The 27,681-nt window shown below is 41.5% G+C and overlaps 1 protein-coding gene across 5 annotated transcripts; it reads left to right on the forward strand.

Annotated features, from left to right (window-relative positions):
- The first annotated feature begins 847 nt into the window (after nt 1–847).
- gigyf1a (GRB10 interacting GYF protein 1a) lies at nt 848–27,604 on the forward strand. 5 transcript variants are annotated; one of them, XM_041964625.1, is made up of 26 exons: nt 848–1,066; nt 5,069–5,687; nt 5,797–5,860; nt 8,811–8,940; nt 9,181–9,276; nt 9,472–9,589; nt 10,302–10,410; nt 10,843–11,042; nt 13,739–13,968; nt 14,118–14,238; nt 14,679–14,864; nt 15,564–15,718; nt 15,858–16,023; nt 16,215–16,516; nt 17,087–17,190; nt 17,447–17,547; nt 17,641–17,714; nt 17,867–18,004; nt 18,336–18,551; nt 18,666–18,886; nt 19,100–19,257; nt 19,448–19,617; nt 20,354–20,398; nt 20,902–21,046; nt 21,752–25,034; nt 25,174–27,604. In XM_041964625.1, the coding sequence occupies exons 3-25, from the start codon at nt 5,826–5,828 to the stop codon at nt 21,817–21,819; spliced, it is 3,288 nt and encodes a 1,095-aa protein (XP_041820559.1). In that variant the 5' UTR covers nt 848–1,066; nt 5,069–5,687; nt 5,797–5,825; the 3' UTR covers nt 21,820–25,034; nt 25,174–27,604. The 5 variants fall into 5 exon arrangements, with proteins under 5 accessions (XP_041820559.1, XP_041820562.1, XP_041820563.1 ...); XM_041964628.1 differs by having other exon boundaries at nt 16,215–16,438; XM_041964629.1 differs by having other exon boundaries at nt 16,215–16,381.
- The last annotated feature ends 77 nt before the right edge of the window (nt 27,605–27,681 follow it).

The raw sequence follows: 27,681 nt of genomic DNA on the forward strand, positions 1-27,681 counted from the left end.
CTGCTGCAAGCTTTTTCTTCTTCTTCACACATAATGAGAATTTACTCTGAAAGTGTTCATTTAAACTTTATTGTAACTAACACCTTAACATTACACACAAATGCAATATGAGGTGACTTTAAACTGATGATATATCACCCCGTTTTTGTTGATTTTATTATTAATTGTCCATCCACCTTAATCCTTCTTTTTGAGAACCCATGCAATAGATTCTTAATGTTAATTTAGTCTTATATATCTACTATGTGAGGGAAGGCCCCATTTCAAAGTGGCAGGCTACGTGTACATTTCCAAAGGCGTTTACTACTGTTTAAGTACAGTATGCTGTTACTCAACGGCGCCCTCTGCTGATTAAACCCGATACTGCTAACCACAGACCTATAGCACATGCTCAGTTCGACATTACCACTAAACATGCCCTGCTAGTCATTCAGTCCACTCTCAAGGGTATTGATAGTTAATAACTCAAAATATCTCATTACGCTTTTCAAGCACGATGCTATTAACTGCAATGTCTGCGAAACAACTTCATCAGAACTTAATTTCGTTACTGTGTGACGACACGTTGCTGCCTCGCCGATATGTATGGAGCTGGCTGCTGTGGACGTATGTCTTCAATGCAGTGTCATGCTGAAGTTGGCCTCGCGCCACAGCTTACTGGCTAATTAAATCCATCCAGCTAAGACGCTCCGCATTTGAACACGCCATTGCAAAGTGCGGCACACAGCAGTGTCCAGGTTGGTAAATAGGGGTGTGTTTGCCCTGCTACAACATTGGTTAGTCGCTTGTCAATGTCCAGTCACGTGGTATCACACGGACGGCCATGTTTCCGAAACACAAACAACAAGAAGAGCAGCGACTAGGAGCCAGCAGACACATACTGATACGCAGCTGCGACCGTTGGAGGAGAGGGAAAAATAATAAATAAAATACAGAGCGCGACTTTCTGAAAGTACGATTCTGTCGAATGAATACGATTACAGTGTTTAAAGAGACCAATGCATACGATATATTGGCTGTAGACACGCCGTGCAGACAACCAGTCTGGTAGCTATAAACAGTGAAGGTAAGCCATGGTTCCTCTTTGCAGCTTGTCTTTTAGCTAGCTAGCTAACGTGAGCTAACAAGCTAACCCCAGCTCTTGCAGCTCCGACGGTTGGGATTTATCCGTCGTGAGCAGGGCACTTGCGAGTTATTTTAAGGGTAAAACTCTGTTGTTTCTGTCATTGTGTTTGTTTCGTTTATATCGCGTTAGCATTAACGTTATCTTAACACCGACAGCGGAGTGGAGGTGGTCGTCCGCACATTGGCGGAGCAGGCCGGGGAGTCTGATCTCGACACTCCGCCCCCCTCCGCCATCATATCTGGTGTCATTTGAACCTACGAGCCAAGGCCTTTACGATCAGCGCATACCTTGTGCTAGGTTAGGTAGCAAGCTAGCTAATCATTCTGTGTTATGCAACAGAAATATAATAATGTGGAGAATATTAGGTTGTAGCGATTCGTTTATCTTTATTTCCCCACAATTCGAACTGCTGCAACGCCAGTTAGCTTAAAATACGAACAAAGTGTACGCTAATGTAGCTCGCAGCCACTAACGATAGCTAATGTCAACCCAAGCGATTTTGTCTATACGTTAGCCATCTTTACGACCAAACAATTTAACATTGTTTAGCTTGCTGAAGTTACAAACTGCTCTGCATTGAATGTCAGCTTTGCCATAGCTTTACAGTAGGAATCCCTGCAGCTAAAAATCGTTATCCCGCCACGTTTGGAAGCGCATATTTGCAAATGTTCAAACGCCAGAGATTTAATATTCTGCAAGCAACGTTATTCCTCTGTGACCTTGCATCAGTTTCTCAGTGTAAAGTTAGTACTACAGACTGAAGATGGTTGTATTTTGAAACCAAAATAACTGCAAGAGGGCTTTTATCGTTTAGCTTGTAGTTCTCTATCAAAATGTGGTCTGACGTTATTGAAATTTTGCAAATGTTGTAATGTGTTGACTGATCTCACTGTAATTTGTACGATTTTGAATCATAAGTGTCCTAATTGAATCCTAATGTTGAGTGATTTCTTATTTTGCTGCCTTTAAACTTGTAAATAGCTGCTAAGTTAAGCGTTTAAGGCCCCAATGCTCATTTAATTACAGAACATTACTTTGAGTATGATTAGTATGAATAATAGTAGAATCTAATAATACCTAGATAATTAGGAGACGTTGTCATCAGTAGCCCAAAAGAGTAAAGCAAACAGTTGTGGCAACCAGAGGTCTGATGGAAATGGTACGACTCATTATTCAACAGGGGCCTTTTACACATTTTACCACCATGACGATTGTATTCTATCACTAAAGTTACTATAGAGGTTGACATGTCTTCAGTTCACACATATACACACACAGTGCCAACTACATCTCATGCAGATGAACCTAAAATGAAAGATTTATACCCAAACTATAGACAAATTAGGTCAGCATTAACTTTTCTAATTGTCTGTTGCCTTAAACATGAATATTGCAGTATTAACAGGTATGTTAATGTCTTTTGAGCTACTTTAAAGGTAAACTGTTCAAGTTCTGTACTGCAGTCATGTAGTGTTGACCAAGAGCAATGAGGCATAATATGTTGCCGAATTCCAACACTAGTAGTAAACAGCACAATAGACTGCCACCTTCATTTGCAGCAATTTTCAAAAACATCTGGTGTTTATATTGGATTTTGAAATTAGTCATCGCAAATGGTGAACCTACAAAATTACTACTAAAGCTTGTTTTTCCTCTTCCTCACCATATTAAATGACTTTAAATTTAAATGAAGGGGTATGTTGGCAAAAGCAGATTAGAGATTAGATAAAACTTTATTAATCTCACAATGGAGAAATTCACTAAGATAATAAAAGTATAAATTTTTACTTACTGTTACTGTTGAGGCACTTCTAGTGATCACATCAGTGAAAATATTTTCTGCCATTTTAACACTATTTTTAAACAGACAGCACTGCATTACATGTGAGTATTTCAGAATTACATATCTGTTGATGGTTTAATCAGTGTTCTTTTGAGTAGCCGTTTATCAGACACAAGAGTCGAATGCCTCTTCTTTTAAAGTGATTGGCAAGCTTATTCCTATCACTAATAGTGAGTACATAAAAACTACGTATTGCTACTTAATTAGAAAGATGAATCAAATTAAGAATGGTACTCCGGTGGCATGGAGGTGCGAGGGGCTTGTAGTATGTTGCTGCACGGAAACTGACTCGTCGGTTGGAAAGTTAAATAGAAATGTCTGGGCAAAGTTATCTACTTATTGATATTTGCATTTCTTTGAGTAAATATAGCTTGGTGTATGCATGCCATTTTAAATGCAAATAATTCGGTATAACTTTTGTGCCATTAGAGGTGCCAACACAATACTTACAGTACCCCGAAGTCCTGCCCCCCGTTGCCTAACTGGCCCCTGTTCATCTAGGATTTCATCGAGTTACTTTCAGCAGTCTTTCTGACAAAATGAAATCTGTTCCTGGGGGTTTCTGTCTGTTTTCAAATGAACTGAATAACAGAATTCAGAACTTTTAGTACACATTTTAACAGAGATGAAACAACCATTATTTTGTCAGCATTCAAAAACTACAGCTCCTAAGACGCTTTGACCTTTTTTTGAATTTATACAGTCAGTGACTTGAGAGAAGGTTGTATTGAATTACATGTGGTACATTTTTGAGGCTTTTTTCTTTTCCTTTAGATTAGCCTACAAAGCCCAGCAACCTAGAGCAGAGTGTAAAAATACATGTTTGTTAATGCTAGATGGTACATGGGAAATATAATCACTGTCATTGCATATGTTGGTATATCACCCTCTTATACAGTTTTTTAAGGATATGTACTAAATCAGATCTTGAATTCAGATAGTTGAAATTAGGGCTTGGTATCATTTAAGAAATGATGACACCATTGCCAATACCAGTACCCTTAAAGTTATACCAATACCAAGAGAGATTTCACCACACCACAGATTGTTGGGGTTGTAGCTGCTGTGTTAGCAGCCAAGTCACAGTCAGTCTTGCAGTGCCAGTGTGCGAGCAAAACCATTCAAATAGTCACATTTTCCTAGATCTGGGTACAAAAAGGGTTGAACACTGGTATCATTTGACAAAAGGAGTTTTGATACTCCTTGGTGCTGGTTATTTTGGTTGGTCGAAGGTGTTGAGTACCAATACCTAGCCCTAGTTGAGATGGTCCTGGAGATTGGCCTGGTGTGTATCAGAGACCAGTGCTCAGTGGAAAGGAAAAAACTCATGATCGTCATGATGGTAAAAAGTCAGAAAGTAAGGTCTAGGTTTAAAATAACCATGGTTACTTTCTTTATTACGTGTAAATAAAGGTAACAGCCAGGCTGGCAACTTTATTTCTGCCATCCCCGGTTGTACATCTGTCCCTATTAACGGTGCTTAAAGTAAGGTGGCTTACTCCTGTAACTTGAAGGCAAGAAGAAAGAAGTTGAACAAATGTTAACACGTAAGGATGCTAGGTCTTTGTTCACGACAGAGACACACTAACTACGTATGAGAAATAACTGTTGAAATTAACTGCCTGGATATTGGTTTGGTTGCCATGACATTTTCAGGAACTATCCCAAACCAGCGCCTGGTTTAAGAGGCAGCTGGTTCACAAAATCACTGAAATAGACTCCCTAGATTCCTCTGAGCAGCAGCAACACTGGGCCATGATTGAGCACTAGACTCCAAATAGTTTGTTGTTTCATTTATTGGTGTAGGTATACCACAGTGGTTTTCTCTCAGCTCAGTGTGCTGTGACGGTTCGATCCAGTGGGGCCGGTACCTTTCAGTGAGTCCATGGCAGGCTGTGAAAATAGTGTGTCATGGCTACACAACGGAAAATCAAATTACACTTCCTTTCCTATCACAATATAGGCTGATTGCCAAGCTGTGAAAAATAAGTCACCGGCAGCTAATTTATTAAGTGTCCACTTCTAACATTATTTTTCCATCTCACTTTGAATTGTTCAATTTCTCTTATCCCCTCTCTCAAACTCTGCTTTATTTTCAGTGGTGCAAAGGGAGGAGGACAGGAAATAAAGGAGTTACCTGGAGGGTCTCCGTCAATCCACATTTCAGTTGGAGCGAGAGAAAAAGGCACAGAGGGGGAGAGAGAGAGAAAGGGGAAGAGGAGTGCGAGTCGCGTCTGCTCTTGGCAGCTGTTCCAGCAGCCTGTTTCATTCTTTCGGCTGTTATTTCGTTCCTGCGTTACCTTTTTGATGAATCAGTTCATATTTTTAACTTTAATGTGAGATATAACTGCTGTAAAAACAAAAAAAAAAGAAAACATTATTACTAGCAAGAGTGTTTTATTTTGTTCCATTGTTAATTTCCAAGGTTCTTTTTGTTTCTTTTTTTATGTTTAACAACCTTTTTCGGCTGTGAGTAGCAGGAGCTTCCATTCTCCAAACTATTGTCAAACCCCCTTCCTTACCTAGTTAGGACCTGATAACCTGGTATTCCTCAAGCACCTGAAACTGGCAGCTATTCTCTTTGTGTCTGTGTGTTTGGGGAGCTCTGTGACCACAGCTTAAGCACCACTCAGCCTTCTAGTCACCTAAGCCTAACTAAAGCAAGCCAGCTCTAGCCTGGTCCAGCCCAGTCCAGCCTGCTCCGATCATCTGGACAGGGTAAGGAAGTTTGTGGCATATTTATTCCTTTGCTCATGCATTTTCTTCAAGTTGTGTTTTTTTTTCCCCCAGAAAAAATAAAACAGAATTTTTCTTTTTTCCCTCTCAGATACTCAGTTCTGTGTGGACGTGAGGAATATGACTGCTGAGACTCTCAACTTCGGCCCAGAATGGTAACTGATCTGATTTCTTTATATTATTCAACACATTTTTAAAATAGCGCTTAATACATAGAGATTATATCATGAACAAAATAACTGTGATTGTTGTCATGATGGTCAGATAGATTCCAAGGTTTAGTTGAAGGAAATGTGTTTTCGATATGACTCCATTCAAGGTCTACTTAACTTCCTTGTTGTAGAGCTTTTGACCCTGTCACCTGGTCTACACATTCTACTATTACCTCTAGATGGTAAATGTGGGCATCAGATTTTATGGTCATTTGTATTTGTTGTGAGATTATTTTGTGTCTAAACTGGATGTTTTGGCTGAATGATGACTCTAAAGGCAAGGTCAGGGGGTTGGTTTTTAAAAAAAGAAGAAAAAAAAAGTAGGGATTCATCCTCTGGAAACTACAATATGCACCATGGATGTCATGGAAATCTGCTTTTCGTGTTTTATGAGATCCCTGGTCACGGACCAAATCAGGAATCATCCTCCTGGGATCAGGATTGTTGATACTGTATTTCATGAGAAAATTGCCCTTACTTGCGAAGATCTGACACAATTCATTGATTATCCAATTAGTCATTTGAGAGAGGAATAATTGGGAACTTTTTTTGATGACCAATATATGCTTTGAGAAAATTTTCAATCAAAACTGCCATATGTTTGCTGGGTCCCGCTTCTGGCATTTTTACTTTGTGAGGATTTGCTTGTTTTGTTGTGGACTGTTTTTGAAGCTTTTTAAAGATGTCCTCAAAATTGTGTTTTTGTTTTTCTCGACTTGTAGCTCATCCTTCTCCTCAAAGTTTTTCATTGCGTTTAGTCACAGTGGCTCTCACTGGTATAACATACTTGGATTGAAAGTACAGAACTAGCTTTCTAAATCTCTCACCCTCTACCCAACTGTTCGGCGGCTAATTGGTTTCAATCATTCGGCACACCGACTGGGTGATGGCCTCAGATTGGTGTGGGTGTATGTCGGTGTTTGTGTGTGTCCATTGTCATCCCTAGTTTGAGTACACCGGACTACTGCAAGCTCTGGCTGGTGGGTGACGTACTGCGAGTTGGGCAGTGCTTGGTTTTGGCTCATCCATTTTAAATATAGCAGCCAGGACACAAACTTTCTCATATTACAGCTAAATGGTACACTAAAATATGTTTCTGAAAATATTTCAGGCAAGAAATAGCTAATGCACAGAATCTTGATACTTATTTTATCAGCACTGCCTAGTTTGACAGTTTGATCGGATTTTTGTGAGCCTGGTTTCTTGTGCTGGACAAACTAATTTGCATAAACCAGGGATCAAGTTGTGATTATGCAAATTCATTTGCAGCAACTGGTCTGTTTATTTGCTTTGTCATATCCATTATGCACTACAGGGCTGGATCTCCTGCTCTCTAGGAAATGAATTTGCATGTAAACAGATCCAGTATGTCTGTACCATAAGAGACGAACCAACATCACTGTCTTTTTGTCCTGCCATCAAGGGGGAAAAATGTGGAGCAGTATATTACTATAATTGTCCACATGGGTTCAGTGGCTTTGTATATGCAATTTAACATTTTTAGTTGGGGCTTGCAAAGAATGCTTTCTCTTGTAACAACTAACTGTGGCAAAACTTTAGGTTTGACTGAGGTCGAACTGGAGGTATTGTCACAGCGGAGTCCTGTCCATCTCTCTGTCCCTCTGCCGCTTGTCCACCTCCTCTACAGTGTATGTTTGTGTAACGATTAATGGAGAGGGGGACTGCTGTGACTGCTCTGTGCATTCTTGGTGTAATGCCAGCCTCGCAGAATATTTCTCTCTTTACACATCTGCAGCTGCTTTCCTCTCAGTGGCCCTTTTAGCCCACTTTTATCCTTGTACCCTTTTTAATATAGCTATGTAGCAGCCAGTTCTTGTGCTCACCACATACAGCTGTCTGGCCAGTGTGTTTACAATTTTGTTAATGCCTGTTAGCATCACAAAATTATTTAGACTGTTTGAGGTTTTGTTGGCAGTAGAATTGACAAGTATGCTGTTAGTCATAGTTGTAGAATTCAAAGTGAGTACCTTCCGCCATGCATTTATTTTTGTCTAACAAATATTAGGCCATCCTTTTGCTCAATTAGTCTCTCACAGAGGATTATGATTGTATAGATTTACATATGTGGCATATTTTAGATTTCATGCTATATCCTGACGATGGGATGCTACATTTTTCAGAGTTAAATTCAAGTGAAGTGGATACAATAGTGCAAAAATATTTCTCAGTACCCCACACACTAGCATGTTTTCCCAGCTCCTCTCCTGTTATGCATATTAGTTGCCGCTTCACTTATTTTTTTTTTACCCTCTTTGATATGCCACATACTACCAACTGGCCTTTCATGATGCTTTTCTTTACCCCTTGCACCCCACACCCACCTCCACACCTCTCAGACTTGCATATGGTTTTGATGTGAGGCTGTGAGTCAATGACACACTTTGTAGAGGCATGTGAATGGAGCCATTGTTAAACAGCAGGCCTTGGAATCTGGCCTGCTAGTAATAGCTTTTTAAAATGAAATCTTGAGATTGGAAAGCTAATACATCGTATGTGTTGAGCCAAGTGTATTCAGGGGGACCTGCGTAGGAGGATGGTTGATTTGTTACAGAACATTTAGTAAATTCCTTTTTCCCTGCTGCAAGATGGATGCTATTAGACATTTTTCTCCAATTCAAGTTTAAAGGAATTATATTGCAATTGCACAATAGTTCTGTTTTTTCTGTTCCAACAGGGTAATTAGTATCAATATAATAATATTAGTTATTCCTTTTGTATTTTATAATGTTAAAGATTAAAAGTGGCAAAAAACATTCCACCTTCCGTTCAAATCCAGATGTTTTATGGTGTTTGAGATTCATACAAGAAATGAGTGATGTTGCGTAAGAGATTATGCTCATTCTTAATGATTCCTGTGCCCTTCCTTCTGCAGGCTCCGTGCACTGTCCAGTGGGGGGAGTGTGACATCCCCCCCTCCTTCCCCCGCCATGCCAAAGTACAAGCTGGCCGAGTACCGCTACGGCCGAGAGGAGATGTTAGCACTTTATATCAAAGACAACAAGGTTGGTGGCAAAACTCTACAAAGTCTCTCGAAAGACTGTATGATTCACAGAATGAGAAGAATGATATTTCATGTTAAGCAATGTTGAGGAAGTAGTTAGTGCTAAAAGTGATCGCTTTCAAACCTCCATTTACTTTTCCATCCTCAAAAATGAATACCTGTTTGTAGGTCAGTTGTTTTTGAAGTCATGGTAAAAGACACTGTAGTTTTCTCCTCTAAGTGCCCATTGTTCTTGTTTTAGGTCCCAGAGGACATGCAGGATAAGGAGTTTGCTGCTATTCTGCAAGATGAGCCCATGCAGCCACTGGCACTGGTGCCTCTCACCGAGGAGGAGCAGGTGTGCCACCAACACACTCACTCACAAATACACTTACACCCGCAACTGTTGAACTGTTTTAGCTCATCATGTGATCTCTCAACGTGATACAACCTGAGTTCCAAAGCAAGCTTTTCTGTTGCTTGATAAATGTGGATGTGAGCTCGCATTCCTCACATTCCTCCCTTTTGCTCTTTCCATTCTCTCTCTCCGCAGAGGAACTTCTCCATGTCTGTGAACAGTGTGGCGGTGCTGAGGCTCATGGGAAAAGGGGTGGGTGGGGCCGTCCCAGCTGGAGTGGTCCGAGGACGCGGGGCCACACGAGGCGGTCGAGGTAAAAGCATGAGGCCAAAAAAAAAATCCAACAAACAAAATAGTTACAGCATTGATTCAGCGTAAGTGCACTCATGATAAATCCACAACCACTTGTGCTAAAGCTAACACGAGTCCAACAGCAACAGAAATGCTGCCCAAAAGCCTTGGCTGAAACTACAGTGGCTGTTATCCAGAGAAAGTAAGGCAGTTTATTCAAGCTAGCCACTGAAGTGTTTATTTCCCATTTTTCTTCCACCATCTTGATGCAGCACACTTCCTCTTGGCCTGTCTAAATAGCCCGTCTTTTGTCCAGCCACACCTGCCTAAAACCACTGGGGTTTATGAACTCACCTTGTGCACACACCGCTCTCTGCACATATGAATGGCCAACGTAAACACTAGCCATCCGGTTCAGGGCAGCCAAGGAAACAACTTGGATGAATGATGCTATGTGGGTTTCATCATTGTGCATGTGCTGGTGTTTGTGGCAGTCAGCAGCTTGAAAGGGATACAAGCTAGTTAAGTAGTACTACAAGAAATTTTGTTAAGTTATAAAAACATTTGTGAAATTATTCCAAAAAATAAAAATTATTAGGCTGATTCAAAGACTTAGGAGCACACTCAACTGGAGAGAGTGAAACAATCCCTAATAGTTGATCAGAAGTTCTCTCATTCAGATGATAATTATGTTAAATATAAACATGTGTGTGTGTGTTTGTGTGTGTAATCAGGACGAGGTCGTGGTGAAGGTGGATTCTACCAAAGAAGTATTGAAGATGCGGAAGTGGGTTTTGGCCGCAGTGTGCGAGAGATACACCGCAGCCAGAGCTGGGATGACCGGTAAGAAAAACGCAACACCTGCTCCCTGAAGGTCAAATAAATCTGGGGTCCAACTATAGTAGTGCTCCATGGCAAAGTAAAGGTGTGTATCCTCACTGCTGAGAGAAACTGTCATCCAGTGTAACAAACTCAATAATCCGCTCAGGTATTTTTGTAGATTTTTGCTCTCGTTGGATGCTTTATCTCACTTTTGCAGGCAACTTTTTCTTATCTGCCTCGACTGACTTAATGTATCATTTTGTCATACTTCTTCGGTCGTTTTTCTTCATGGGCTTGGTTAAAATGTGTGAATCTGTATCTGTGTGGTGAGATGCAAGTTTTGGCTAGACGTATATCTCAAGGATAAAAATGTAGTTAATGTTTTGGGCTTGTTTTCCTCTGTTGTATCACTTAACTGATATGAATTTTTCTCAATTTCCCTCCTTTCCTCAGGGGTGAGCGTCGTTTTGAGAAACCGCTGCGGCGGGAGGTGGGGCGTCCTGGCTTTGAAGAGTCTGCAGGTCCCGGGGGTCCAGGGAGGAAGGAGTACACAAGGGCTGACAGCGATAACTGGCGCACCCTTCGGGAGGAACAGGACGAGGACGAGGGGGAGCCAGGCAGCAACTGGAGACTCACTGGACCCCGCAGGGATGGTATGATAAATGCAAACATTTATGTATTTATTGTAGCGCTGCCTCAAACTCATGTTTGTGTTGAAAACGATGGATTGACGCTTGACGCAAGAAAAGGCATAGTCCTCATCATTTATTTTCCTTTTTAAAATGTGGATGGACAGTCCTCACACCCTTAATATGATTTTATTCACGAGTATGGAGGGACTGTTACTGTTAGCTTAGTTAAGCCATGATTTAGAATGGATTTGTTAAACTGGTGGTTTCAGGGTTTTAACAGTTAGTTTTCTGTTAATGCAGTGCACTTGCTCTGTCAAAACAAGCATGGAGTCACCTGAAATGTAGCTAAACAGGAAGTTAAATTTTCCAATTTTCTTTTAGACTGTTTCCTAAGCAGAGCAGAGTAACTACTTCCTAAGCACAGTAGTTAATATGTGTATTGCATGTTGTTACATCTTATTCCCAAAACGTTCAGCTCTGAGCTGAAGCTTTCTCACAATATATAGCCTCAGGTGACTGAGTGATTTATATGTGGGTTACATGGGCACTTTGTATTGAACAACTTCAAACCATATAAGACCATTTTTGCTGAGGCCTAAATCACGACCTTTACTAATACAGATTCTTTATGTAATCTGTAACACTCTGTGTCTTTAAAGAAATAAAAAGGCAAAAAAGCCATTCAAATTAGTGTAATTATGCAATGTCTTACGTGTGGTTAGGGGTGGGCGGTATGACCTAGAATTTACGTCACAATGTTTTTTTGGGATTGTTTTTTACGGTGATGGTATTATAGCACAGTATTACAAAAATAAAAGTAATGCTCCACTTAAAACATGATTCTACCTCTTCACTCTAATAACAATGTAAGGCAGCACATCCTTGGAAAGAAAAATTCTCACTTCTCCAAAATCAATATAGCAGCAAAAACAAACAAACAAAAAAAACGTGCTCCACACAAGAACAAAAAGCAGGTGTCGAGTATACTTAATTTAGACTTGGCCACATTTGCAGGACTAACTGTTAACTCAGTCTTGAATAACTCTGAAGAAAAATAACAAAAATCTCCACTCCTTTGGGATCAGTTCCTCTGCCATATTTCCATCAAGTAAACTCAAGCTCACATGTCTCTTTTCCCCTACAGCAGAGACATTGTTGGCATCAGCCCAACAATTGGTGTATGGTGGTGGTATCACTTACTGAGCCTTAAAAGTTTTATTTCAGAGTGCGGCAGAAAGCTCTGCTGCGTTGGAGCTTCAGAAATGCTTGGGAAAATGTAGATTGTGTGGACGCTACTACACCACTTGACTTGAAAAACATCCCCACAGCATGATGCTGCCACCTTCATGCTTCACTGTAGAGATGGTATTGGCCTGGTGATGAGCGTGCCTGGTTTCCTTCAAACATGACGCCTACCATTTCAGCCAAAGGGTTTAATCTTTGTCTCATCAGACTAGAGAATTTTGTTTTTCATGGTCAGAGTCCTTCAGGTGCATTTTGGCAACCTCTAGGCGAGGCTGCCATGTGCTTTTTACTGAGGAGTGGCTTCCATCTGGCCCCTCTACCATACAGGCCTGATTGGTGGATTGCTGCAGAGATGTTGTCCTTCTGGCAGGTTCTCCTCTCTCCACAGAGGAACGCTGTAGCTCTGACAGAGTGACCGGGTTCTCTCTCAGCTCCCTGACCAGGGCCTTTCTCCCCCGATCGCTCAGTTTAGATGGCCGGCCAGCTTAGGAAGAGGCCTGGTGGTTCCGAACTTCTTCCATTTATGGATGATGGAGGCCACTGTGCTCATTGGGACCTTCAAAGCAGCAGAAAGTTTTCTGTACCCTTTCTCATGTTTGTGCCTTGAGACAGTCCTGTCTCGGAGGTCTACAGACAATTCCTTTGACTTCATGCTTGGTTTGTGGTCTGTGGTCTCAAGTGTGGGACCTTATATAGACTGGCGTGTGCCTTTCCAAATCATGCCCAATGAACTAAATTTACCACAGGTGGACTCCAATTAAGCTGTAGGACATCTAAAGGATGCTCAGTGGAAACAAGATGCACCTGAGCTCAGTTTTGAGCTCCATGGCAAAGGCTGTGAATACTTGTGTACATGTGATTTCTTTCTCTTTTTTATTAAAAAGAAATGCAAAAATCGCAACAACAAAAGGTTTTTCACATTGTCATTATGGTATATTTTGTGTAGAATTTGAAGGAAAAAATGAATTTAATCCATTTTGGAATAAGGCTGTAACATGACCAAATGTGGAAAAAGTGAAGCACTGTGAATACTTTCTGGATGCACTGTATACTGCCCATTACTCCATGCCATTAAACCTCAGCAGTGACAATGTGTGCAGCAGGTCTGACTTTAACAGTAGATATAGTGACATCTAGTGGCAGTGCAGCGATGTCTACAAGAAATTGCTGTAGCAGTTATAGTAGTAGCTGGGTTTTTGCTGAAACAAAGCTGCATTTTTAGTAAGGTTAAGGAACCACATAACTTTTTCCGAACAACACATTTGTACTCATCTTCTACCCTAAACTGAGGCTGGTTAATTACAGATTAACACCCTCAGAGGTGAGATATAACACATCCCAAGATCATTGTCTGGGCAACTGTTTCTGTACCATTTTGTAGTAGGAACATAAGTTTCATTAATATTTTCATGACTCCTCTCATCATTGCTTGTGACAGTATCCTTACTGATGGTGGTCCGTTTCTTTGTCAGATGGTGGTCCTCGCTCAGCAGGCTGGCGAGACCATGCCGGTCCAGGCGAAAGTCGTCGGAGGAAGTTTGATTTCGACTTCCGGGACTCTGAGGGTCACAGTGGTGGCCGCCGACGTGCAGGCAGTGACGGACTAGAGGACGACAGGGACGGCCTGCCCGAGTGGTGTACGGACGAGGAGGACGGGGAGATGGGCACTTTCGACTCCTCTGGAGCTTTCATGCCCATTAAGGTGTGTGTGATTCTGTTGTTGTTAAAGTCGAGTCTGTACATGGAAATTGTGTATATTTCAATTGTATATTTCTTTAATTGTCAGTGCTCATTAATGTTCTTTACTATTGCTACACATTTTATCTGTTTCTCCTGGTCGTCCTCTATCAGAAGGGTGGCAAGGAGACAATCCTGGAGGAGGAGTTGGAGTTTAAGGGGATAGAAGAAGAGGAAGAAGAGGAGGGCCTTGCTGATACTGAGAGGAACAGTGTTGAAGGAGACAAAGACAAGGGTAAAGAAAGACTTCTGTATTCGATGATTTTAATGTGCTTTTTTCTGTTAAATTATAGTGACATTTCCCAGAACCTGAAAAAAATAATTCAGTCACTAGATTTAAAAAGTAAATTTTAACATTTAACATTGTTCTTGGCCTCATTTAAATGTTTACAATGTCAAACATTACAGTTTATAATCTGATCACCTAGGGGTGTCATATAATGTGTCAGCTGATTGAAATTGATTCTAAATCAAAATTGAACTGTTAACAGAGCCTGATAAAGTGAACTGCACTATATGAGCTGTTTGCACCCTAAATAAACAGCAATTTGTTTACACTTTGTCCATACATTTTTTTTCCTAGTTGATCACAGGATCAGGAGGAGTCGTCTACCAATGATTGTGGCATGTTACTAAATGATTATTTCCTTTCTTTCCTCCACTCTCGCTTCACAGAGAGTAAGGAAAGTGGCTCTGCTGTAGGGGATGGTGAGACAAAGCCAGCATCACCCTCCTCCTCTCCTCCAGTCCACTGCACCCCTTCGTTCCCGGAGCCTCGACCCAGCAACGCTGGCCCAGTGGCAGACAACCTTCAGCTGAACAACAGCCACCCTGTCAAGGCCAGCAGCACACCCAGCGAAGGTACACCTTATTCCATGTCTTTTTGTGTTCAAGTAGAGTTTTGTGCTGCCACTGACTGTAAAACATGACTGCATGATGTGGAGAACATTCGAAAAGTTCGATAAATTAGTTAGTATGATATTAAATGTGACACAAAGATGTATGTGGTTTTGGTCTCTGTTGTATGGACTGAAAGTCATATGCTGCCTGCGTTTGCACGGCAGTAAAAGCTTTACAGGAATGCCTCTGTCAGTCATAGCCTGCTTTTTTCTGATTATCAGCAGTGCAGAGGTTTCAACTGCAATACAGCCCCGCTGACAAGCACAGTATGACGAATGAAAAACTGAAAAGTAACTGTAGTATCTGTATGTTGTAAAGATTTAACTTTCGAACCATCACTATTCAACCATTGAAAGTCTTGTCCTGGCTTTGTAACTATAGACCTTTTGGCTTCTCGCATTCAGCCAAACACTTTTCGTCTCAGGACAGAGTGTGTGGGAGGAAATTCAGCCACGTTGATATTTTGGTTGATATACAATATGTTTAGCCCCAGTCATTTAATATCTTGTTTACTGAACCCGCTGTTCCTGCTGTATCAGATGCAGAGCCAGTAGGTGGCTCTACCCCCCAACATCCAACATCATCATCATCCCATAAATAGAAAACTAAAAATAGAGCCCATTGTTTTAATAATGTTTGTTGATGTTGTTTCTGTGTCAGACATGGCTCCGGTAGGGGGCTCCAAGGCCCAGCTGAGCCCCAGCTCTGTCGCCTCCTCCAGTCTGCCTCCCCCTCCCTCTTCCACTGCCGTTCCTCCCCTCCCTCCATCTGGTGGAGACGCAGAGGATGATGAGGGCATGAAGCACCTGCAGCAGGTAAGAACAACAGGAGGCACATTTCAATCTGTCTCAGAAATATTATATACTAAATGTAACAGGAACATTTTTTTTAACTGTGTGTGTGCGTGCGCGTGCGCGTGCGTGTGCCTGTGTGTGTGTGTGTGCGCGTGCATAGGAGGCAGAGAAGATGGTGGCATCACTGCAGGACACTTCTTTGGAAGAGGAGTGTTTCACCCAGGCTCTGCAGCAGCAGGAGAGCAGGAACACAGCAGCTGCTCTGCCACTGTCACATGAGGCAGCCATGAAGTGGTTCTACAAGGACCCACAGGGAGAGATCCAGGGTACACTCGCACACTGTGGCGTTCAGTCACCTGTTTACTCATACATGCCAGCATAAGAGTATTAATTTATAAATATTGCCATTATCTGAACTAATTTAAGTGAGGTGCACAAAGTCAGCAACATAATCACATGGTTTGCATTGTGAACTCATCTTGCTTTCTCCCTCTGTTGCTATTCTTCGCACTATCAGGCCCATTCACCACAGTGGAGATGTGCGAGTGGTTCCAAGCTGGCTACTTCACCATGACCCTGCTGGTGAAGCGGGGCTGCGATGAGGGCTTCCAGCCTCTGGGGGACGTCATCAAGATGTGGGGCCGTGTGCCCTTCGCCCCAGGGCCCTCCCCGCCGCCCCTGCTGGTGAGACAGCCACCACCAACGCAGCGCCCGCAGCCCACCCGGGGGCCCGCCGGGACTGTGAGTCAGAGCTCAGCCAACGTAGAGGATGGGGAAGGGAGGATGCAGAGGAGAGGGAAGATTGATAGACAGGTCACGGTAAAAGACCAGCGATTAATTCAAATTCAGTTTGACATAACGGGCTCTATTTGAAAGTTTCTGAAATCACCCCCTGCTTGATTTTAAGACACAAAACTTTATATTGTCATTTTAATTGCATCACAGTTAATATCTCAGCCCCCTCCTGTGGAAGGAAGTTGGAAAGAGATATCCACATTCAAACCATAGTCATAAAAACCATATGCAGCAGCTCCAGTAAAAATCACTGGATGCATGTAAGCTTCAAATTAGTGGAGCAGAACAGGACAGGTTCCATACCATCATTTAATGATGTAATGCAACACTATAAATATGCACATTGTAGACACACATAATTCCAATATGGTGAATTTTTGACATATATCTGTATGCTGAAGACATCCAGACTAGTTTGTTGAGCACAGCATGTAGTTATAAAGAATGGACAGTTTTCCTGATGGCTGCATGTAGAAATACAATTGTAAAAACCCACCACAGTTCTTGGACTTGGCCCACTATGTATGAAAAGCTGTTGGTATCCTGACTTTGAAAATGCATTGGATTGACTGGTGATTGCTCTCCGCTTTTCAGGGAAACCTGGACCAGGAGCGCCTGAAAAAGCAACAGGAGCTGGCAGCAGCAGCAGCTCTTTATCAGCAGCTCCAACAGCAGCAGCTATTCCAGCTCATTAACAGGTAGGCCTATGGGAGTGTAAATGTAGGTTTTGCCTTACATGTCTGAAGTAGTGAACATTAATTTGTTTGTGTCATAAGCCACGTGTCCCTATGGGAACTTTCACCAGGGACTAGGAACCTTTGGAGTACGGTAGAGGCACCAGGGTCTAAATTCAGTTCAAGGGACATTATTTCACCCCCCAGAAAGTCCCTGCATCACAGGAGAGTTTTACTTTGATCTTTAATTTCCGTGTTTGGCTTTTATTGTATATTCCAGGTGCAGTGAGCAGGGTATGATGCCTTCGATGAACAGGTCGATGTCAGTGCCAGATACAGGGTCCATGTGGGACATGCATACCTCAGCTTCACAGCCGTCAGGTACATTACAGATTGCAAGTGGTTGTGCATGTGCATGCACCGATAACACTGTATCCACTGATACTAAAATAACCCAATTTTATTTCCATGTAGGCGGTGAAGCCAGTCTTTGGGACATAACAATGAATCCTTCTACTCAGGGTCCAACTCTCGAACAGCTTCAAAAGGTGGGTTCAGTCGTAACATTTTCAGCCTCAGAACACAAATTCACTGTCTGCAGTTTCTGTTTTATACAGTCAGTCATATCTGTTTTTTTGCTTATTCTAATCTCAGTTTGTGTCTGTTACTCCATTTGATTCCTGATTTTTTTTCCCTTCAGCTCCAGCAGGAGAGGCGAGACGCTGAACTCAGGGCGAAGCGTGAGGAGGAGGAGCAGCGTAAGAGGAGGGAGGAGAAGAGGAGGCAACAGGAGGAACAGAAGAGGAGGGAGGAGGAGGAGCTCTTCAGACGCAAGCAGGTGAGATGAAGGAAGGAGATGCTTGTTCATTTCATGTCATTTCATGTCAAATTATTTTTTACAAGGTTCTTTTTTTATATAAATGTCAAACCTTTCATATTTCATTAAAGCTGAAACCTTCTAGGTGCAATTGTGCCTTAATGGCGAGTTTACATTATTTATTCTCTGAGTCAGTAAGTTATAGATCACAATTGGTTGTCATCATATTCAGTAGTAAACAGTTTTAAGATAAATAAAAGAATAGCTGAACAGTGGCTTTGAGGGTTGTTCACCAAGTAAGAAATGAGCATTACCGCTGGGAGTTGTTGACCCCTGTTGTACCTTCTTGTAGTGTCGTCAGCAGCAGGAACTGATCATGAAGTTACTGCAGCAGGCCCCCCAGCAGCAAGGTCCTGGAGCAGGTGGTTCAGGCTGGAGTGGGGCTCCCTCCTCTGGGCTCGCCAAGGCAGGAAAGCCCCCGGCTCTGGCTCTGCTGGAAATGCAGCAGGAGGCGGAGAGGCTCCTGAAGCAGCAGCAGCAACAGAGAGCCCAGCAGCAGAGAGACCGCGTGAGTTTCAGCAACTGAAGTTATATGTTTCTAAGGTTTCATACAGAAAGTCATGGAGAATCCAAAAGGAAATTACATGCCCTTTTTTATAATTATTTCTAAATCTGTTTCCAGCATTCCGGCATGTCGATGGGGAGCTCCTCCATGGGAGGGCAGTGGGTGGATGGTGTTGGTATGTGGGGCGGGCCTGGAGGAATGGAGGGTAAGGGTGGCAGTGGAGGCTCTTCAGGCAGCATGGGCATGTGGGACGAGGCTGTGAAGAACCAATCTGGCCTCCGTGGCAACAGCAACAACAACATGGGCTTGAAGAACAGCCGCAGCAGTCCTTCACTCAGGTACGTGACACCAGATTGAATAAACAAAAATGCTTATTGACAGTATGCACCTCAAAGGAACATTGGATGGCCTATTAGAAATACTGTGCCTCTGTCCATGACCCTATTTTTGCGCCTACTGTGGCTAATAGCAGTGTAATATTAATCTATAAGCATATATCTTAAACTTAATGCACATATTTGATATGCATTGAACATTTCTGTCCTCTGCAGTGATCAGTACATGATGCGTCGTAAGCGTACGGAGGAGGAGGAGAAACTGCTGAAGCTGCTGCAAGGCATGAAGCCTCAGGACGGCTTCACCACCTGGTGTGAACAGATGCTGCACGCTCTCAACACCTCTGCCAACAACTCCTCCTCCTCTCTGGATGGTAGGTTGCTCAGCTTTTACGCATTTAGCAATGTCAAGCCCGAGGAGAATTCACCCTTAACTTAGATAGCTGAACATATTTTAGAACTCACATTCAAGTACCTAAACATAACAATACATCTTTACCTAACATCTTTTCCCATAATTTTGAGTTGCATTGCTCCTTATTTAAACTTATGTCTTTCATTAAGTTGCCACAATTGTGGCATACCTGAAGGAGGTGGAGTCTCCCTATGCAGTGCTGGACTTCATCCGGTCCTACCTAGGGGACACAGTGGAAGCCAAAGAGTTCGCCAAACAGTTTCTGGAGCGACGTGCCAAACAGAAAGCCAACCAACAGAGACAGCAGCAGCAGCAGCAGGTTGTACTGAGCTCGAAAGACCGGGAAAAAGTTTTGCATATTTGCTGAAACCCTGATGTAGCTTTTTTTTTCACTCTATATAAAGGAAGCTTCATTTTAGTTTTTAACTTCATTTGTTATGTTGCTGCTAAAGATTGCAAGATGCAGGATTTTGATGGGTAGACATTTTTAATTTCTAGTGTTGCTCAGCCTGCATTTCAGTTCAAGTGAAAGTTTCATAATTAAATAGCATCTATAATTTTTTTTGAAAAACGAGTGTTTTCTCAACAATGAATTTAACAAGTAAGGCTGCTGTCCACATTATTGGCTGTACCCATATTTTAGGTAACATCATATTTGTGTTAATTTAATTGAGGAATACAGTTCCCATTCATTACCTGAACGTTTTAGGTTTGTTAGTAAATGGTTTAGAGCCTTAATTACTAAATTGCACCATGCACAAAAAGAAACCATATACTTGCAGTAAGACGTATGTACTTAAAAATATTAAAAAACAGGCAAATCAGTGAAATGAGTCCTATTATACTCCCCATTAATAAATAGACAAGAAAAGAGCATACACAAAATGATGAATGTTTTTATATGAAGGTCAGGCTTGTAATACACTACGATAAATGTTTTCAAAAAACTATTAACGGACTAGAAAGAGAAATATAATATAAGAGAAACCTTTGGAGTGCGTTATTCCATTGTCACCATTGTAAATTCCTCCTCTTTTCCTCTTTATTTGTCCCAGTTATCAAAGGATGTGGCTGGATTGAACATGAACTTCCCTCTGCAGGTAAATGCAGACATGCCTCTGTACTGTACATGCAAACAGTGATGAAGTTGAGGTGTTAGAGGGAACACCTCAGCTAACTATAACATTACTACTGTAAGTAGTGTAGAGTCAGATGTGGCTTCAATGCTCCTTTAAAATGTATTTTATAGTGTATAGTATATAGTATAGTATACTGAATATCAAACCTGAGCCGGAAACTTCAAATATCTTGACAAAAATCTAAATTTAAACATCAATCGTGGGGACATGAGTCCTTCAAAGCAACTCTGAGAACTCTAAAAATGTACACAACACTGTCATGGATGTAAGACTCAAATTTAAGATAGCAGTCAGGTTTTCTGGAAACATTAAAGCAGTAGCAGTAACTGACTGCTACAATGAAGATGCATTTTGTTTTTATTTTGTCATAGCTGATTAGAAAAATACTTTGGGGGACCATTCTCAATGGCCCCACTAAATCATCTTCACTTTTCTCCCCCTCCTCCATTTTCTATCTTCTTAAGGACTCAATGCGAGGTATGAATCCAAACACCCTGCAGTCCATGTTTCAAGCCAACCACATGGGCAAGGCTGGTCTCTATGACAACCAGGGGGGAAAGATGAAGAAGAAACAGCCCATGATGCTGCACTCTGACCCCAGCATCCTAGGTATGTGACCTGACTATTTAGTGTTTCCTCCTTTTGACTTCTTTCATCTGTAAATGGTCTAAAGCTACGTACAGCTAGCTGTAAATAGCTTGGCCCCAGATTAGTATTGTGATTATATGCAACATTACCTGTGTGCAAATACGAAAACTATACACTTCAAAGTTAGTTAATGCACAAAACACGGCAAAATGTAAAATCACCTGTAATCAAATGGAGCCTAACGAAAGCAAAGGAACAAGTGCAACTTTCTGAAGCAGCAGCAGAAAGTATTGCATCTTCTTGATGACTTGTTTCCACCCTCTCCAGGTGGTGAGTAGGATGTGCTCATAGGGTGGGCTTATATCTGAAGTTTATTTATGTGCCCATGAGCTATTTCGTGCAACACCAGGATGGGATATGGCTTGCCGTTTCCCAGTACACAACAACACCTGTCAGTATTTCCCATAGACTGTTCTGTCTGGGACAGCAGACCAGTGAGTCACACGCAGTGACAAGATCACAGCACTTGCAGCCAAATTGGCCAAACAGGGGGTGCTCTAAGGAATGCTGAGGACTTCCGAATTATTTCTGGCATGCGTCTTTGTCCCCTGCCTACACCGTTTAAGACGGCTCTTGTAACCCCTCGTGTCTCAGCCTCCTCTGATCTTACTTTGCTCTCTCCATGTCTTCTTTCTGATATCATTGCCCTCCCCCTCCTCCCTGCAGGGTACTCATTCCACAATGCGGGCGAGTGTCTGAGCCTGAATGAGATGGAGATGGTGGAGGATTACTGATGTGACGCAGCGCAGCAGCAATAGCTACCTGAGGCCTTCTGTCTTTTAATCAGACAAACCTGATGACGAATGTGCACTGCTGGGGGAACCGGGGGATGTGGGTAGGAACTGAGCAAGTGTGAGGGGAGGTGCAGGGTGGAGGCGCCTGGATCTGCGCCTTCCACTCTTTCCTTCCCTTTGGCAAGAAAAAAAAAGGGCTCCCTGCTGCACCAGTTGATCACTTGAGCACGGGAGAGGGTGGTGAGGAGGGACAAGGTTAAAAGGAAGATGGGTATCCTCTGGCACTCAAAAGATTAAGCACCTTATACTGAACTAATGCACTTTATTGAGATGGGATTTGAATAGTTTTTTTTTTTTTTTTTTTCCTTTTTTTGTGTGTGTGTGCGTGAATGTGTGTGTGTTGGGAATCAGTGCGCATATACGGTTTGTGTACATACACATCTGCGTGCATGTGCATCGGAACTGGAAGGGGGTTGATGAAATAGTCGGTGGGGTGAACAGTCGGGCTGTTTTCAAAGTCAGGGGGACCTTTAGTTGAAACCTTATCAGAGAGCAAATCCTTTCTCAAAAGACAAACACTGTTGATATTTCTCTTGTTTAGCATTTTTTTTACGTTTATATAAAAAGTAAAGCTATCGAAAAATGGATTATAAAAAAACTTGAAGATTTGCACTTGCCTAAAAAAGAAATGAGAAAAAAAAAAAAAAAATCAAACAAATGGGGTTAGTTATAGAAGTGAATATTTTTGTGAATGTGTATGAATGACTGTGAGAGTGACCGATGTGTGATGGTTGGTTTGTATCAGTAATATACCAGTCTGCACAATGTTTTTGTTTCTTTCTTTTGTTGCTTACCAACACGTATGAAACATAAGAGGCCATTTTTGTCTTTTTTGTTCAAATGGTAATTTTGTATTCTCATGTTTAGAGAGTGTGTTTGTGTTTCCCTTCTCCAAACAGGGACTTGATCTGTATGTTTTGAGAGAGAGTGAATGAATGAATGAATGAATGAGAGAGAGAGAGAGAGAGAGAGAGAGGGCAATTGCACAACACATCCTTTCTCTCACCAGCTCTTCATCCCCAGATAGACGAAATAGAAATGCATACATTCGTAAATGTTAGCTTTGCGCTCATCACATGATGACCACCACTAGTTTATTTCCCTTAGCTTCTCCATGCGGGGAGCTGTCTCTAGACCTGTGAGGACTAGCAAACAGGGCAAATCATGAGGGACATTACTGTGTGTGCATCAGAATGAGACTGTGTGTGTGTGTGTGTGCATGCGTGTGCGTGTGTGTTTTTCAGTGTACATGTTCATTTACTGTTCATAGAAATGAGTTAAGACTACAGGTACTCATTTTGAATACATGTGCTTTTTTGTATGTGTATGAATGCACATTTGTGCCTAAGAACTTTGATAGGGTGCGTGGCCATTGAGACATTAACTCTTTTTTGAGAGCGAGTGTAATGTGTGTCAGTGCTCAGCACAGTGTATGTAAAGTATGTAAGTTTATATCGTAAATATTTCTAGTTCAGTCTAGGGGTGATCCATCGGAAGGTTAGTCCAGTCTGTTTTCCTGGGGTGTGATCACGTTGCCTTTTGTCAGCTCTCGAACTTGTGAATGAAAGGTGTCGAGTTTCTGACTCTGAAAAAAAAAAAATACAGCATCTTAATGTGCAAGTGCACAGAACGGTGCATGAAATGTTAGCATATTGTGTTACTTATTCGTTGTTGCAATTTGATAATGACGAGTTTTCTTTTTTTAATGAAAAATATATATGAATATATACATTATATACAAAGTTTAAAAAGTATTTGGACTAAGATAATGAGCACTTGGGGCTGCTATTTTTGTTGTGTGTTTTAATTTTTTTCCCTTAATCTGTTTTTCATTTTTGTTTCATTATCGCCATGTGAAGTGTGTCTATTATTTCTTTCTTAAGAAAATATTGAATGTATTCCAAAAAAATGACAAGAAACCCGTGCTGATACCAGATATTATTTTTTTTTCCTCAGAAGATTTCAAAAATGGAAACAAAATACAAAAAAGCTTCAAAGAGTTTAGCAAGGACTTTTTTTTTAACACAGCGGAGAAGAAAAAAAACTTGGGATGGATACAGTTGAACACACTGCCTCTACAATTCTGGTCGTTCAAATAGTGACTAAGAATTAAAAGAAAGGACTCTTTCTATTCCATACTGGAGCTTTGGTTGTTTACAAACCACATTGATATCTGTGGGTGCAGTTTTGTTTTTTTGTTTGTTTTGTTTCAATTTTTTTGTTTGTTTTTTGTTTTTTTGCTCCCACATAAGACGGGTGGGGTTTGCAAGTGCGCTTCTGCCATATGGACATTGAGTGGTGTTGGTTTGAGGTAGAGTTGCAGGCATCACAACATGGACAAGATCCTCTAACTGGACCGTTGTGTGTGGTTGTGGATCCTGAGACTTGATCAACCGTGGAGCGCAGGCGTGAAAATCAAGGATGGGCTCTTTGTGGAGAACGGAGTGCAGGGCTGCATAACCCTAGAGGGAACTGAGAGGGCGATATGAGTACACCTGCTTAGTGCACTTGTCTTCACCTCAACCCTCATGTGCACTCACACCCTGCCCTCACCAACTCACCTATGCACTTTTGTTCATTCAAGCTGTGAGGTACCATTGTGGGGATGGGAGCACAATTACAACAGGAGGATTGCTATGACTTTGACAAAGTCACCGAAAAGATATTCCCAAACTGAAATAAGAGACTCGAGAAGCCCGTCTTCTCCCACCTCCTGTATATAACCATATTTTTGTATTACCTTTCAGAATAGAAAGAAAATTTGCAAATGGATGAAGGAAAATTCATGAGACATTGATTATATGGAGTGAATGTTCTTCAAGAAAATCAATCTTTTTGAATATAGTTTGAGATAGACTCGCTGTGAGTTTCCCTTAGTTTGCCAGTAACCCTGAAATAAGCGGGGATGGAAGGGAAACCCACATGGACTGAGGTGTCGAACACGTGGCTCCAAGACTGACTGATAGTTACTCATCAAAATGGATGTTGCAGTCACTACAAAGAGCCCCACCAAGAGTGTTTGATCAATATGACAGTAGAAGAGGCAGACATTGGTTTGAAGAGCTGTTGGCAAGGACACTTCCACTTCATCTCCCAACCTGATGACTGCCTTGAGAGCTGTAGAGTGACTGCAAGAGGAAAAGTCCTTGGCATTGGTAAGATATTTTTACTTAATTTTTTCTTGGCGCACTGTATGCTAATAACTTAATTTGATCCATTTACTCCTGGTAAATCTTGTAGCACTTTTGTTTCTGACAGTGGGGTGATGATGGTTTCTGTTATCTGTCTTCCCAGGAGTCTGGCTGTGCTTTATTTGCTGCCCTCTGCAAGGAGGATCTAATCTACAGCCAACCCATGAACCAGTTAACCCTAAATATGTCCTTTTTGAACTTAAACCCCAAGAAACTTTTCTGTCTTGACCTCGGACTGGGCAGGCTGTTGGCATTATCAGTTGGACAGTTACCAGATGACGTTACAGGTTTATCGACCATGGATCCCATCTGTGTTGGAAGTGTTAGGGTTTGGATTTGATCAGGCGCTCTCCAGCAAGGAGGAAAAGGAGGCACGTATTGCCCAGATGTCATCACCCACCTCAGCCTGAAACTCTCAGGTGGCTGCATGGAGGTCTTCTAACCAGCGGGACAGAAGACCTGCCCTCCTGCCCAGACGTCAGAGACTGAGAGCTGGGTTGGGTTACGGCGGACGTGGCTGGATTACATCGAAGTCACCAGGAATCCCTGCAGCTGTGGAACTGGATGAACTGAAAGAATTGTACAAAACAAAAAGACTTAAAACATGACAAGACACAAACACATAGCTACATGTCACATAGATCCTAGAGTCCAAAGGAGTTGCAGACACACTACATGCACACCTACAACAAATATACCTACAACAAGTATACATTGGCTCTCCTCTGGAACCATGTCTGCACACATTTTAGGGCTACATCAATATCAAATCACACCGTCACACACACAAGCGTCAACGCTCATCAGTATAAACGCTGAGCTTTGTAAATAATGTAAAAGTTTGTGTTCTGATTTCTCTCTCATAGTGGGTTTTGCTTTATTTCTTTGTTCGACATGCCTTAAATTGTATAGTTGAGTCCTGAACGGCTAACTGAAAATGTTCTCTAAATGATAAATTTAAGTTGGAAATCACCTGGTTGACTGTCCTCTAAAGTCAAAGAAAGAAAGGAGCTTTCTACGACACCGTTTTCTGTTGGCTATCAGAACCGTCTGTTCTGTATTAACCTGATACATGTACCACCATGATATTTACAAGTTAGCAACAGAATAGAGCAGCTCTTTGATTAATCTGATTTTGCTGGTGGTTGGCTTTTTTTGCCCTTTTGGTTTCCTTAAAATGAAGAGTGGATTTGTTCAGATTTCCTGTTTAGATTATTGCTGAAGGTGCAGGCTTAATAAAGGGCTGAAGTCTGTACTGTCAGGAGCTGAGCTGACTGGGGGGAATTCGCAGGATTGGCGTAAAGCACAAACTTGCTGTGCCATAACTATTGTTGGATATACAGCTCTAGGCAAAATGGAACCAGAGTGACAGGTCCGCCTCACATTAAGATAAAAGTCAGGGTTTTTGGTTTTTTTTACACTCCGGGGGACTTGTTTGTGGAAGCTTCAAGTGCTTTTTACAGTTTTGAGATGTCAAATCAGGCTTGTATTAGAAGCATGATCGTTAGAGCAAGCTTGCATGATGATATTTGTGCATTTTGGCACTAAACCTTGAGGTTTGAAACTTGAAACTTGACCCAGATTGCCTCTGTTTTGTGCACCTGGTAGGACTGCCGACCATTTGATGGTAGTGAATAGATAAGGAATCAAACAGTCAGTTGTGTGTTATCTGAGAGGAATTTCCACCTGCGGAAGATTTGGAAAGTATCTTGTTCCATGTATGTATATCTAATTGGATTTGAGAGATTAATGCTTTTAGTCACCCAGTTGTTTTTTTGTGTCCTTGATAACTAAAGAATATGCAGTTTTTAATCTAAATGGCAACTGATATTCATTGACTAGTATCAGTTTAGACTTGTAATACATGCACACATATTGTTTAGCTGAGGTATTGGTTGTTAGTTGCCTGCTATAGCTATATCTTTGTTAACTGAGGTCGCCACAGTAGGCACAGTATGTCATTACTATTGAATTGATGTTGAATTAATACTAAATGGTTACTAAGTTTAATATTGTAATAGGTTGGCAAAACAAAGAAATTGACTTTGACCATGTGAGTATACTATGAAGTCTCTTATTTGTGAATGACTTTAAAAATACCTGTGTTTGGCATTTTTAAAAGCTGTTACTATATGGTAAAGTAGTTTGCAGTTTATTTTACTGAACTACACATGCTTTTATGATTAGATAAACTATAAAATTGTGTTTTCTAAAAGCCCTGGATGTTTGGTTGCAGCCTTTGTAAAGATCCTGTCACGGCCTGTCTGCTTTGCGCTATGAGGTTGATCATCTGGTTTATTTTAGCTCTGATAACTGGTTCCAACAGTAGTGACCTAAAAGATATTGTGAAAGTTTTATCCCAGTCAGTTCAGCTCCTTTGCTTAATGAGTCTTTGAATGTTGTTAAAATAACAGCATACATGTAATGAAACTGTTTTTGGAAAAGAACAACTGAAAGATGTGTAAATAGTTTGGCTTTTGTTTGTTTGAAGAACAAAATAAATACTAAATAAATAGCATTTAGCAGTGACTTGACTCAGTGTTTGCTTGTGATTTGTTTTCTCTATGAAGTACATTTGCGGGTGAGTGCATGCATTGAAACGTGTGACAAT

Source organism: Chelmon rostratus, chromosome 23 (assembly GCF_017976325.1).
Source record: "Chelmon rostratus isolate fCheRos1 chromosome 23, fCheRos1.pri, whole genome shotgun sequence".
Lineage (NCBI taxonomy): Eukaryota > Metazoa > Chordata > Actinopteri > Chaetodontiformes > Chaetodontidae > Chelmon > Chelmon rostratus.

What these genes read in the sequence shown, in the direction of transcription:
- gigyf1a (XM_041964625.1), top strand. Translation starts at nt 5,826, where the DNA reads ATGACTGCTGAGACTCTCAACTTCGGCCCAGAATG. An exon ending in CTCTCACCGAGGAGGAGCAG is followed by an intron (nt 9,277 to 9,471) that starts GTGTGCCACCAA and finishes CTCTCTCCGCAG; the next exon opens with AGGAACTTCTCCATGTCTGT. An exon ending in ACATGAACTTCCCTCTGCAG is followed by an intron (nt 20,399 to 20,901) that starts GTAAATGCAGAC and finishes TATCTTCTTAAG; the next exon opens with GACTCAATGCGAGGTATGAA.